General features: G+C 50.6%; 1 protein-coding gene across 2 annotated transcripts in view; it reads right to left on the reverse strand.

Moving 5' to 3' along the window:
- ITGB5 (integrin subunit beta 5) overlaps nt 1-14,351 on the reverse strand; it is a 112,447-nt gene that overhangs the window by 23,566 nt on the left and 74,530 nt on the right. For both annotated transcript variants that reach the window (XM_082839597.1, XM_082839596.1), the window contains exon 10: nt 7,453-7,882. In XM_082839597.1, coding sequence (XP_082695723.1) covers nt 7,453-7,882 — 430 coding nt within the window. The remainder of the gene's footprint in view (nt 1-7,452; nt 7,883-14,351) is intronic.

The raw sequence follows: 14,351 nt of genomic DNA on the forward strand, positions 1-14,351 counted from the left end.
CATTAACAAGAAGATGCAAAACTTTTGGCAGACTGAACTCACTCAGAGCAACTTCCAGACACCAGCGAGCGTTTGGATCTGGGTGGAGTCCTTAGGTCAGCGTTCTGACAGTCAGGAACACTTACCCCAAAGGAAAACAGGGCTCCATCCAATCCCACCCCACCCCACCCAAGGCACTGAGCAGCAGAGTCCTATAACCAGTTATGTCACAGTTTCCAAAATCAAGACCAAACTCTAAGTGACAGCTCAACACCCAAGAAATAGAAACAGAGGAGCCTTACGAATAACCATTTCAGTCACCAGAGGTCTCTCATCATTTTCAATTTAACTAAGAATGGAAAATTTTCTAATGTGTTATTCTACAGTATCAAAAAGTGAATGCCACCCAATTCTATACATGACTAACATCTCATCTTCGGCATTTCTCATGGTTTTCCTAGGATTTTCCTTTTTTTTTTTTTTAAGTTTCATTATTTCCTTCACAAGCCAAACTCCATGACCTTGGATCAGGCCTGAAGTTCAAAGGCATGAGCAGAGTCCTCATCCCAAGCTCCCCTGTCTGCACACTTCCCTTTCTAAACAGACAGAAAAGGGCGGTGAGGTGAAAGCCAATGCTCAGATTACTCCATTTTTCACAATCACTGGTAAATTGTTGCTTAAGATGTTTCTGGAATCAGGATCTGAGCAGTGAGCAAGGGCAGTAAGGAAACTCCATGCCCAGAGCTGAGCTCAGCGCGTGCAACAAGGCAGGTTCTCAAAATGGCTTGCCAACATGCTTCTTATCTTTCAAGATCTCACACAAGTCTGGATGGTGGAAGTAAGTGGTTCATATGCTCGTTCCTCAATCGAAGAAAGTTTCTGAGGAGTGGAAAATTCTAGCGACAACAAACATTCAGAAATTAATTCAATACTGTGAGCAACTCCAACTCTGTACCCCTGGTACCCAGTACAAAACCTGGCACATGAGGAATGCTCAGTGAGCTCTTGAATGAGATGAATGCAGCACTCTACCTAAAATAAAATGACCTCAGTGACAGACCAGTATCTGCAGCTGCACCAAGGTCAGACACTTACTACACTACAGTTTTTCCAAAGAGCCTTCTCCAACCTCAGGCTGCAAGAGGCTGGATGACTCCAGAGCGGAGCAGCCCAGCTCACCTGGTTCATGCAGCCAGTCTGAAAGGTGCATTGTTTTGTTATGTGCCTAAGCCCTAAATTTCGGGCCCTTGTTGCTTTTCAAATGAACTTGAGCAATATCTGGATGCAGATGGAATTCTTAGAGAATTCCTGACCATTAGATAGATGCCTATTGAGAACTTCTGAAACCAGCCTCTTCTGATGCCATGAATGTCTCTGATGCTTATCTTTGTGGAAGAAAATCTTCCTCCAGGAAGGGAGGGAGGAGGAGGACAGCTCAAAACATTTACTCCACACCCTGAGTGGGGAGGCAGAGTCCAAGGAGCTCTACAGTTACTGTCCTATTTGATGCTTACAACAACCCTCTGGGGTATTTGACAGATAAGAGAATTTGTCAGAGAGGGTAAGTGAAGAGTCCAAGGTCAGAGGTGGAAAGGGGGAATGCCAGGTTTAGAATCCAGATTTGAACACGCACTGGTCCTCGAAGGTCCTGGTAAGTGGTCTTTTGTGGAAGTATCTTTACGAATTACGGGTGTACCATTCCTTACAATCATAGTTACTGAAGAATACTGTATCAAATTCTGTTCTCATAGCCACCGTGTTCTGAGTACTCCAAAATGGAAGATGACTCTCTTGGTCTCTGCTGTCACGTGCATAACTAGGATTTCTATATTACCAGATAAAGCACACTGCTATGAGGATATGCTTTAGAGGGAGAGGAGACCTTTCTCTATAATGCATCTTTGTATTTGCAAATAGCAGCCGGGTAAACCATCAAGAAACTGACTAGAGACTAATATACAGGAAAAGATGTGAAGAATTTTCTAGGCCATCCCACCTGAGGCACACAGTGGTAGCAATGCCACCAAGAGGCCCCCTTCTTCTTGGGAAATAAAATATGTCAAATCTTGGTTCATTCAAAAGGTACTTTTTGAGGCCTTTGTCATGGAGCCACATTCCAGAAGGTCCTATAAGTCATTTATGAAATATGCAAATTGCAATGCAGTGACAGAAGGTAGAGCTGTGACCATAGTCCCAGAGATGGCCACCAGGATACTTATTGTGAGTGTGAAAATTACATTTCTGAAGAAAACACTATGAATAGGGTGAGAGGTATTTTTATAAACATATCTGGATAACTGTTGCCATGGAGGTGTTTCACCTGGCAAGAATCAGCAAGTCCAAAGCTAGGGCTTAATGTCAGAGGCACTTTTACCAGGAGAGGCTTAACATAACCTTGCGATACTTTCTGGAAAACATCAGCCCAGACCAGCAACCTGTGTTTGGATGCTGGCTCTGGCCACTAGGAATGATGCCACTAGTGTCACTCTCCACATTTTTTTTTTACATCTGAGAGAAAACTCTGCAGTGGCCCCTTGACCTCTAATTGCCTGCCACATGTTAAAGGATTCATATAAATTTATATGGACAAACTGGCCAAAAAACCTATTAGATGAAGTAAAATATATGAGACCTTACTTACATATACTTTTGGGATCTCACAGTCACAAGACCAAAAGCATTCTGTTCAAAATTCTATATTCTATTTGATGTAAATTTTCTCAATATATGAAACCCAAGAAGTAGACTATTAGCAAATTATTCCCTGTACGCCAGTGCATGCATTTTAAGTACAGAGACTGCTGGAAGCATCAGGGTTGCGACTGATTTCAACAGTTTACCATAACGGAGTAACGCAAATCCCAGGAAATGCACTGTTTGGGTACAGAAACCAGCAAAGAACAACAAAGTTTGAGCAGTAACCTTTAATTACATTGAAAACAACTGAACAGACCATGTCCTTCTTCACATGTTCTATCAGCAGAGGGATTCTGAAGGGTCTACACTTTATGAGACTCAAAAGAACAGAAGCCCTCACAATGGCCCCATAGCTCCCTTTGTACACACAGGAATAGTCTACGGACAGAACCACTCTCTAAGTTATGTTGCCTCTAGAAACCAGACGGAGAAACTGCAGCCCTGGCTGCACACACATTCCCATGACAGTGTGTCACAAAAGTAATAACCAAGTTGTTCAACTGCTTCCAGACCTTAGTCAGATTTGCTTCACTACTAACTTTTACGATGTATAACATATCACAAGCCTGTAATCTCTAGCCCGTCCCCTCAGTCCTGTCTCTTGGTTGGAGGTAAGGACCGGAGCCTCTTACAGACGGAAAGACCAGAGAGAACTGGAGGAGCTTCTCTCCAGGATGTCCCCACTGGTCCTGGCCTGGCTCTGCCTCAGCCCCCGTCTGAAGATGGACCAGAACCACGCAGCTACCGTGGGCCCAGCTGCAGGGGGAAGGGCTGAGAAACACTGAGAGAACGCTGAAGTCAGCTGCTCGTGAGTCTCCGAGTCAGCATCTTCAAGACCAGAGTCGTTGTTGAGAAATGAGACTTCTCCCCCACAAAAACCCTGAATGTAACAGTGATCCAAGAGCTCAAAACCAGCGGGCCAAATTCCGGAGAGGGAGCCCAAAGCTGACCACGGGAACAAGGAACTGGGGGCGGATCCCTCACCCACCCGCTGCTGCCTCCTGAACAAGCTGGAGTGTTTGTGAGACAAAGAACGAGGAGCTGGGTGCTACATCGACGGCCCGGAGGATCGGTCCTGCCCGGAGCTGGGCGTCCTTCCTAGATGATCACACACCACCATGACCTTATTCCAGAAACTACTGTCTCCAGGAAGACCTGGATAGCTTCAACTGGTTGTTGCTTTCACAGTGAAGGGGTGGAGGAGGCTAACTGGGGAAAGGCAGCCAAGTGTTCTAATTATTGATGTGTTCAAGTAACTCAACTTCAGGCACTTCTTAGGATGTAATATTATATGAAAAAAAAGCTACAAAATTGTACACATACACACACTTAGAAAAAACTTAGAAGGAAAACCTCTTAAAGTATGAATGATGGAATGGTGAACAATTTCTTTCTCTGAGAACATTCTAGACCTAAGAATAATCCTACAGCTAGTTGGAGTTACTCTCTTGACTGACAACACACTTTAGGAAGGGATGCATGTGAACCAGTGAGGGTAAAAAAGTTCTTTGTCTGGTTCACCAGATGGTTCAGATTAATCCTGGTCACCAAGAAGGAGACAGACAGCTCAGACTGACCACACATCCATCAACTCCCCCTGTATTTTTCAAGCTTTCCAACTTCAGGGGAACGAAAGACATCTCAGCTCAGCAATTCCGAGGAGTTAGTGACTCAAAGCACCGCACATGTGGGAGCCCCAAGGGCTTTTTAATTTTATTTATTTTTTTATATAGCATTTCTTATTAGTTATCTATTTTATACACATTAATGTATATATGTCAATCTCCCAATTCATCACAGCACCACCACCACCCCTGCCGCTTTCCCCCCTTGGTGTCCGTATGTTTGTTCTCTACATCTGTGTCTCTATTTCTGCCAAGGGCATCTTGAACCTCCTGTTTCCACACCTGGGGACACAAGAGAGTCTCTCAACACGACAGGGCTGGATGGAGCGAAGGGAGGAGCGAGCACCCAGCATCTGGCAGGAGCCTGAAATGCAAGACTAGCTCAGGAGGACTGTGGGTATTCACTCAGCTACAGAATACTCCAGTTTCCAAAATGACCGGTTTTCCTTACTAAGGCCTCTCGCGCCTCATGTACCACCCGCCCCACACCTCCAGGCTCTGTGCTGTATTATTTTCGGAGGCACATGACATCTGAGGGAAGGAGGGGAGGCAGCCCCCATGTGCTGGGCCCTGTTTCCTGCCAACCACCGTGCTGGGTCCTTTATCCACGTCTTCTCTTTCAATTCTCAAAGTGATGCAGAAACAGGGAGGGCTGGGGTGTTTTTAGAGACAGGAAAACCCAAAGTCCAAGACAACCCAGGCAGTCGGGCGGATAAACCATGGGGATGAGATCTGCACAGATCGCCCGACCTAGCAGCCCTGGCTCCGAGGCAACACAGACACAAGCAGCCTTCTGGACGAAGACACATCAGAGGATTATTTCTGGTACCTGAGGGGTAAGGAGGGAGCTCCGTGATAATGCTTGCTAATATGTTAAAAAAAAAAAAATTCACGGCTGAAAGCCAATTACAGACACAGCCAGGCTTCTTGGAGCATTTATGGTGGCTGCTAAAGGGAACAGGCAGTCCATCCATCCCGCCGTGCCGGAAGTCCTCAGCAAAGCCCCGACTCACGGGGAAGGCGGCCCCGCCTGCACACTGGACAGCAGCTGTGGCTCCCAGGGGTGTGTGGCGCTGACTCTTAAAGGAGCCAGTGGTCAGCAAGGCAATGTGCCTTGACACATTCTCTTACTGCTCACAACAGCTCTGTGCCCAAAGTGACACAAGCAGCATGTGGTGGTGGTGGTGGATTTAGGCTCGGACCTGCCTGATCCTAAGCACTTTTCCTGCGAATCCAGACAGAACCATCCCATGGAACCACCCAATCTATCAGAAAGAGTGGACCCTGTGGCCTGATCAGCACATCAAATCCTGACTCTTGCCAGCTAGCTGACTCTTCTATGACATTATACGTCCTACATTTTCTGGAGCAATTCCGAGTTTGAGCATGCTGGTTCCGTTGCACCCATGGGTGTGCTCATACTTGTCTTATGATGCATTCTGCCCCCGGAGGCCTCACGGGCCTACGCTCATCTGTGCAACCCTCTGCACTTGTTTCTCCCATGGAGGGATGGTTACCCCTCCCGCAGTGACAGATCATTTATATGTTCTGATTTGCTTCCCATGTTTGTGCTTTATCTTCCCTGTCACACTCTTAAGTTCCTTTTAAATCGACACTTTACCACTGGAAGACCATTCACGAAGAAGGAATCCTGGAAACAGAATACACAGCAGTAGAAGAAACTACAATCCTGCCTAAAATTGTTCTGCTTACTCGACTGCAGGTGGCATGGTGTTGGACAGAATGACCCTTTAGAAACATGATTTTACAGTATCTCGTCAGAGCGCAACTCCCAGAATGGGAGCTGCCAAACTGTAATTTGACTGGAACCCATGTAAAGTCCTATGCTTAGATTCAAAAACTTAAGCGCCCCAACATGACACAACAGAAACTTGGCTTGGCTATAGTTCATTCAAACTATTAAAAATCTTCAACTTTTGGTAAAGTTAAAACCAAGTTCAACGGTACAATGTGATTGTTTAACAGAAAAGAAAAAGTGGGTGTTGTTAGGATGTGTTAATGGAAGTGGAACGTTCAGGTCACAGGAAGCAAATGTTTCGCTGAACTCGGGGCTGAGCCCTCGTTACCCAGATGACAAATAACACGCCTGATTCTGAGAGGCACACTTAACAAAATGATAGAGCCTCAGAGAAGGAAGAGACCTGGTGTCTAGCCTGGATAAGAAAAGAGAACAGAGAAACATAAAGAAGTTCTCAGACATTTGACAGTTTGTCATGCGGAAGAGGGAGCCTAAAATGTGAACCGCTGAGCAGAAGTGACTGAGAAACAATCTTCTGTTTGATATAAAAGGAAACTTTCAAATCATGTCTATGCGAGGCAGAACGATGGCCCTCAAAGATGTGCACGGCCTAATCCCTGGAATTTGTACCAGCGTTACTTTACATGGTAAGAGGGACCCTGCAGATGTGATTAAGTCAAGGATCCTAAGATGGGGAGACTCGTTGGATTATCCCGTGGGTCCAACGCAAATCGCAGGGCTCCTCATAAGGAAGAGGCAGGAGCATCAGAGCAAAGCAGAGGTCAGAGTCAGAGACATAGCTCAGGATGCTACACGGCTGGCTTCGAAAACAGAGGACGGTGCTACAAGCCAAGGGATGCAAATGGCGTCTAGAAGCTGGAAAGGGCCAGGGAACAGATTCTCCCTTAGAGCTTCTAGAAGGAATGTAGCCCTGCTGACACCTGGATTTTCGCCAATCCATTTCAGACTTCTGACATCCGGAACTAGGATAGAATACATTTGTGTTGTCTTAAGCCACTAAGTCTGTGGTACTTTATTAGAGCAGCCATAGGAGATGAATGGGATGTCTAACAAGGGAATAACCTCTTCTGGCCCCAGGGAGCTCCCCGTCCCCAGGGGCAATCAAGAAGAGGCTGATCACCTGTGTCAGGAATGCTGCGTGGTTAAGTCCTGGATGACCCACGGCCGACCCCTCCAACTCTGAGAGTCCACATCACGTAGCAGTGCCACCTCCTGCTTTTGCATTCGACACACTGGTCCCACCCCCAAGGTTTGCCCTCATCTTCTCCCGGGAGGACTGTGGCAGTTAAGTATAAAGCATGCTTTGGGGATGTCCAAACGGCACCCAGGCCTGTGCCTGGCTCAGAGCAAAAGTGCTTGCGGGGTGCCTACCTGAGCAGAGGACTCCTTTGTTCCTGGCACAGGAGAAGTTGTCGCACTCACAGAAGGGCCCGTAGATCTTCCCAAACTCGCTCTCGAAGCAGGCGCACTGGTTGCAGCTGCACTGCCCGCGTCCGCTGCACAGGGGCTTGCCCTCCGCTTCTCGGCACAAGTTCTGGTACCCGCTCTGGCTCTCCCCTTCCTGGCACTCACACCTGGTGCCCAGGTAGCTGGGGTTGCACTCACACAGGCCGCAGACGTAAGTCCCGTTGCCACTGCATCTGGCGCTGTCCGGCTCCAGTCCTGCGCTGCAGCTGCACCTGCAGTCGTAGGTGACCCCCACCTCCAGGCTGTCCCGGAATCCCACGGGCCGCAGGGTGAACGTGGGCTGCGCGTGTTTGCCCGGGCAGCTCCGGGCCTCCACTGACACCTCAAAGGATGCCTGCGCAGGAGAAAGAGAGGGGATGTGGTGGCCATGGTGCATCTGGGCCTCCCGCTGTCTGCACCAGCCTCCTGATCAGCCAGGGGCCTGGCCTGAGCACAGTTCCTCCAAGGTCCGCAGTGAAGAACTGGGGCCAAATCCAGCCCCTCCCCACACTCACGGAGGGCCACTCCAACGGCCCGAGGAGGAAGAGGCCCCGGAGACAGCAAGCCCCTTCGCTTGACCCAGGAAGGGCGTATTCAGGCGTGCCAACATTTGACAGGCATCATGCTTGATTCTTCAACGTTCATCATCTTTTTTACCTCCCAGAGGAAAAGGGCTTCCACAGGAAGGTAGAAAGATTCACTCAAGGTTACAAGGTTCTCTTTCTCCCCTTTTCACTTCTATCCTATGCGCTTCCCGTCTCCATTTTGAAAGTCAACAAAATATTCAACAATATACCAGGCACCTCCCTCTATGCCAGGTTAGACGTGGCTCCCTGAACTCATGGGGCGCTGTGGTCGAGATGCCCTGGCAACTGCCTGCCCTTCTGCAGAGGTGTTTCCTCCCCTGCTGGAGAAGGGAGAGATGACTCTTGTGTCCCTTCCAGCATATCTATCTCCACACAGACACACCTGACCCTCCCTCTGCCCCAGTTTCTCTCTGCGTGATCCTCACAGCTGTGTCTTTCACAATCAGTCCACGGTCCAGAGGTTGTAAAGAAGCATCATTGCCACACACATGGACAGACTTTTTCTTATTGAACAAAGCATGTAAAGGAGTGTTGCTAACTCCGGAGCTGCTTATGGGTTGCCATGGAAACAGGCAGCAAGGTGGACCTCGCTGGCAGATGGCAATGGAGGAAAGATGCCTGTTAGCAGCCCACATGGCTGGGATGTGAGGAAAGCAAGGACGCTGCTCGCTGTGATTCTCCCAGGGAGTACAGCGTGATTCCACCTTCCCCTCCCCGCCACCATGTGGTGAGAGTCATCCAGCACGGCCCTCCAAGCAGGGCGCTGTGGAAATCTGCAGACAGGTAGCTGGCACGCCCTGACCAAACACCATCCTGAAGTCCTTCTCCCCTGAACCGACAGAGGCCTGGTCTCACTCCAGAAACTGACCCACCGCCTCTGGCCCAGACGTCTTTCTTTTTCAACAGGCTCCTCAGAACATTCTGAAACTCAGAACAAGTTAGGAACCACTTTTAGCTACTGGTATTGTTAACTCTATTATTTGGGTTGGAATAGAACTGGTTTTTAAAAAGCCATCAATAACCTGCTTTACTGGGTACTCTTTAGGTAATAAAGTATATTTCTGGAGAACACTCAAAGTATCTTTTTCTAAACGTTCTACAGAGGGCTTCCCTGGTGGCGCAGTGGTTGAGAGTCCGCCTGCCGATGCAGGGGACACGGGTTCGTGCCCCGGTCCGGGAGGATCCCACATGCCGCGGAGCGGCTGGGCCCGTGAGCCATGGCCGCTGAGCCCGCGTGTCCAGAGCCTGTGCTCCGCAACGGGAGAGGCCACAGCAGTGAGAGGCCCGCGTACCGCAAAAAAATGAAATAAAAATAAACGTTCTACAGATCCTTGTCACTTTGGGATCTTTACTAATTCTAAAAGGCCTCCCCTCTGTGACATCTAGGGACACCCCCCCGCAGGGTGGGAGCCGGAGCGCGTGAGGCTGAGCAGGAGACCCCGCTTCCTAGGTCCTGGAGAGTCTGCTTGGCAACGAGACACCAGGAGTCGGCATTAGTGAAGCAGTATCACAGCAGACACCGTCAGACAGGTGCGCTGAGGACGATGACCAGGAGCCAGGGTCAGAGGACGCCGGGCGAAGCAAGCCAGCTGCAGACAGTGGGACGGGCCCACGCCCCACCTCCACGTCGGGGGTGGGAGGAGGCAAAGGGAGAGACTGGCAAAAGCACGTCCACAACCCGGTTCCAACGCCCTCAGGCACAGCTGGGCTCTCGAGGTAAGGAAGAAAGATGCGGACCCACCCAGGGCGCTGCAAGCTGCCTAGCGGTTACCAGGTGCCGAGTACTACGTGCACCAGGCCCCGTGCTGGGCATTGCCACGCGCATCTCATTTACATGCCCCAGGAGGAGGCATCCTCATTTACCAGAAGGAAAACGGGGCTGGTGGGCTCCGGGAGCTTAGTGCTGGTCACACAGCTGGGGAGGGGTGGGCCTGGGCCTGTGCTCTCCTTGGCATGTCACCTCCTAGAAGTAGGGAATGAGGCAGATGTCCAGTGTCCAGACCTGGGTAGAGAGAGAGAGGCCTGGCTCACAGAGGGACCACTAGATGGGAACCCACCCAGTAGTGACCAGAAGCTCCTGGTCAACTTTCAACCTTCCTGCCTTGGGCTGGGGATAACCTGAGCCCGCAGATGGAAGGACGGGGAGGCTGCACCTGACCGAGGTGCCACGGGGCATCAAGAATGTGGAGAGAGATGAACATCCCTCCCTCTGAGGCTCGGAGAGACGCCTACTACCTCCCAGGGGAATAACTTTGCTGGACTTGTTAAATGGAAAGCCCGGCCCCCCACAAAGGCCGCTGCAGGTCAGAAGTGGAAAAAATTACAAAGGAACAGCCTGGACCAAGAACCAAAGGCATTTAATTATTGCAAGACTGTGGGGAGTGTCCATCTGTGAGCATAACCTTCCCCCAGGAAAACTTGCCTGCACCAAGGGATCAAGTAACAAGAGAGGGAATTAAATCTCCTGGGCCTCGCAGATGTCTGTGTTTGCTGGAGAGGGAGTGGAAAGGTTGGGGATGCCCCTGAATCAGTGCCGGCAGCTGATCACCCAGGATTCAGAACGATTCACACACTGTCTGCCCAGTCTAAGGCCTGGCTTCTGAGCAGGTCCCCGTGGCCTTCTTCAGCCAAAGCTCTGGTCTAACCGAGGTCCAAGCTGTCGGGCCCCATGCAGCCTAGCGTGCAGCCGGCCACCTGATAACCAGAGAACAGGTCCATTTCAGCCACTACGTCTCAGGTCCTGCTGGGCACAGGAATGCTATAAAAAGCACTTCGGCAATAGCAAGTCAATCTGTTCTGCTACTCCTCCCTTCAGAGTCCACTTCCCTGAGGGCTCAGGAAAGAATCCAGAGAGTCTGTCAGGCAGCTGGAATGAGGCTTCTCTTCCCTGATTACTGTGGACTCTTGAAAGGGAAGGCTCCCCAGTTCCAGGAGACTTTCCGTTTTCCCACTCGGAGATTCCAGAGGAAGGTCGCGGACACAGCAGTCCTCCCTCCCGCCCAGTCTTATTATTTGAACCTCATTGGGATGCTCCTGGTTCCCGCACAGGGCTGCCGGCCTGACCACCCTTTCAAAGGGGCTACCCAGCCCCCACCCAAACCCACGCTCTGCAAATGCCAAGTCCACTAGGAGCTCGCTGAGACAAAGCGTTGGGCATGGGCAAGGGGTGGAGAGCCCCAGGGGAGGGGCCGGAGAGCGGGACGCTGTGGGAAGCCCCCAACGGGGCTCACTGGGTCCTTTGTACCGGGCGTTAGTGCCAGTCGCACAGCCAGCCACTTGCATACTGATTTGTCAAAGCCAGTTCATGAGAAAACTGACTCCCAGTGGCCAGGCCCACTCAGTCAGCCCTGGTTGATGCTGGGAGGAAAATTAGGGGAAAAAAACAGAAATCACTGGATTTGGGACTGCAAGATTTCATGTAAGGAGTATTTCTCTGAGGACAACCTTTGTCCCTCACCCCCTACCACCTCCCCTTGCTTCTTGCCTGGACAGATAGATCTCTTAACCCAGAGGTCACAGGACAGTCACAGAACCATGGCCTCTGATTGGAAGTGACCATGGAGACGGTGCCCGCCCACCTCCTCCACCTCTGCAGGAAGCTCTGGTTACACGGAGGCGAGACCTGCCCGGATACCCCTTGAACCCAGCTGTCCCAAGGCTCCCCCTCCCCCATGGGCCATGTCCTTATCCACAGGCCAGACCCCGAGATGCACCGGATGGCAGTTACACCCTGTCTGCTTTCCCTAACCCCTCTCCTCCAGTGAGCCCCCGGGCCCTTCTGCTGTGCTCTTTACTCCTGCCTACCCTCCTCGCCATTTCTGACTTACCCAGAGCCCTCCCAGCTCATGGCACTAAAGAACGGAAATCATGCCTGCCAAATAATGCCAGACACCTTAGCTTGGCACGTATGTCCTACCAGTTGGCCCAATCCCGCCTCTGCAGCCCCAGCTCCTCTCTTCTCCGTTCCCAACCCACTCCCCGCCTCAGCTGCTTCACACCTGCAACGGGGCAATCAATGCTCGTTCACACCTTCTGGGACTCACCACTAATGGGGCCTCCCCACTCTTTTTCTATGTCTGGAAAACTCGGAGCCTCAGCTCAAGCAGCACCCCCTCTGCGATGCGGGGCCCTTCTTCCTTGGGGCTCCCGCAGCACCAGGCCCGGCTTTCATCACTGCCCCCCACCCTATGGGGTTGACTCCTGCACCTACATTTCCTCCACCAGATTTGTCCCCGGGACAAATGTCAAGGGGGAAATGCCCACATGCTCAGGAGCAAACCTAAGTCCAACTGTCAGCTCTTTGGAGAAAGTTCAGCCTGAGATGAGGGACAGAAGTACATCTCTCCTTCAGCAATAAGGGGGTTGAGGGGAAGCCCCCCAGTTCTCCCTCCAGGCCAGCTCCGTGGGCACGTGCCCGTGCAGTCACACAGAGCCCCATGCTCAGAAGGGCCCGCGCTTAGTTTAATGCTCTGCTGTTGTCATCCTGAAATTCTTTATTTTTTAACAAGGACCCCACATTTCCATTTTGCCCTGGATTCTGCCCCCCACTGCCTCCAGGGCCTCAAAGAGCTCACCTCCGGTGGCCTACAAGAAGCACTGGGTCCGGCTATGACAGGCAAGTGGCCACTGCTCTGTGTCAGCGTGTTTCCACCCACACAGCCCTGGCGGCAGAGCCGGGGGCCATGTGACTGTGGCCTCTTGGGCAGAGAGAGGAAACAAGGAGCCAGCATGGCAGGCCTGCCTTTGGGCCGCTGTCTCAACAGGACCACGGCCCCGGGGACCCCAAGGGAGGCTCTCCCCGGCCCACCCATGTGGAACTGCTGTGGAGGGCGTGGGAGAAGCACCCTTCTTCCTTCCGTTTCAAATGCTCTAGAAGTCATCCAAATACGTCTGAGATTTTCCACTTTTGTGAAAAATGCCACTTAAAATCCTTTCCTGTCTTCTGGACAATGTTCCTATTTTTCCGAAGTATCCTATCCTAGCAAAAAACAAAACCTGTACACTAGAGTGTCCGCACAAAAGTGGTGACGATCCCACCTTTAGCTCCTCTGAAACTTTTACTTTCAAAATGCACGAGGTATAAGGAAAAAAACACACACTGTGGCATCAGTGGTTGCAGCTCTGACTCCTGGCGCTTGTGCTCACCAGCAGCCAGGGCCCCCCACCTCGGAGCCTCAGTCTTTCTCACATAAAATGGGGAAGTAATGTCTCCCTGACAGAGGCTGCAAGCAGCAGAGGAAGCCAGCAGCCAAGCCCTAGCAGAGCACGGAGAGTAAAATAAATTCCCACGAAATGGTAACTCTGTCATTCCCTCCACAGTCAGAGGGCAATGACCAGGGAGAGGACTTGGTCTGGAGAGAGCTGTGAGTCCACTGCCGTCTGTGGGTGATCCCACATCTCGGGACGCCCAGCAGCACTGAGCCCCAGGGGGTGTACACAGAATGCGGTGAGGTGTTCCCTGCTGGAGGCCCCGGCCCTTGCTACGGTGCTCTGCTCTGAGGCGAGCCGTCTGAACGGGGATGATGGAACAGGACCATAGGCATGAGCAGCAAGAGGCCAGGGGGAGGGGGCATGGGTGCTGGCATCAGAGCCAGAAAGCCCTGGCCTTGAACTTGAACTTTGCCACTTACTGGCTGCTACTTACTGGCTACTTACTTGGGCACTTAATTGAATTCTTCGTGCCTCAGTTTTTCTCATCTATCAACATGAATAACTATCTTCCTTACGAGGGACCCAGTGAGGAACATGGAGCTAACCCTTTGTCCAGTTACTTTCCAGTCCTTTCCAATACTAACTGCATTGCCCCCTTGGGTCCATTAGGGACCCAATATTCTTATAATAATTTCCCCTTTTTTCTTATGGCAGCATAAACTGGCTTCAGTTTCTTGCATTCAAAAAGAATTCCAACTTTATGCTATTATTAGCAACAAACACCAGTTCCTTTGATCTTCCTGGTGTCTATATACCTCCATCATGATAGTTCCTTTACACTTGCCCTCTGAAAAAAAAAAAACAAAACTGAACAAAGAACTCCAGACACAGTCTGACCCACACAAAAAAGAGTGAAACCATTTTCTCTGGGGTTCCATTAATGCAGCCTCAGTTGGCTTTTTTTTTTAAAGCAACGCTGCTTATTCACACTGAGCCTTTGGGAATTAGAATCTACCAGATCCTTTTCTTAAAAGCTACTATCAAACCAAGTTCCCTCTATCCTATTAATATTCTGAACTTAATGTA

This window comes from Leucopleurus acutus, assembly GCF_964270905.1.
Source record: "Leucopleurus acutus genome assembly, chromosome: 5".
NCBI classification, from domain to species: domain Eukaryota; kingdom Metazoa; phylum Chordata; class Mammalia; order Artiodactyla; family Delphinidae; genus Leucopleurus; species Leucopleurus acutus.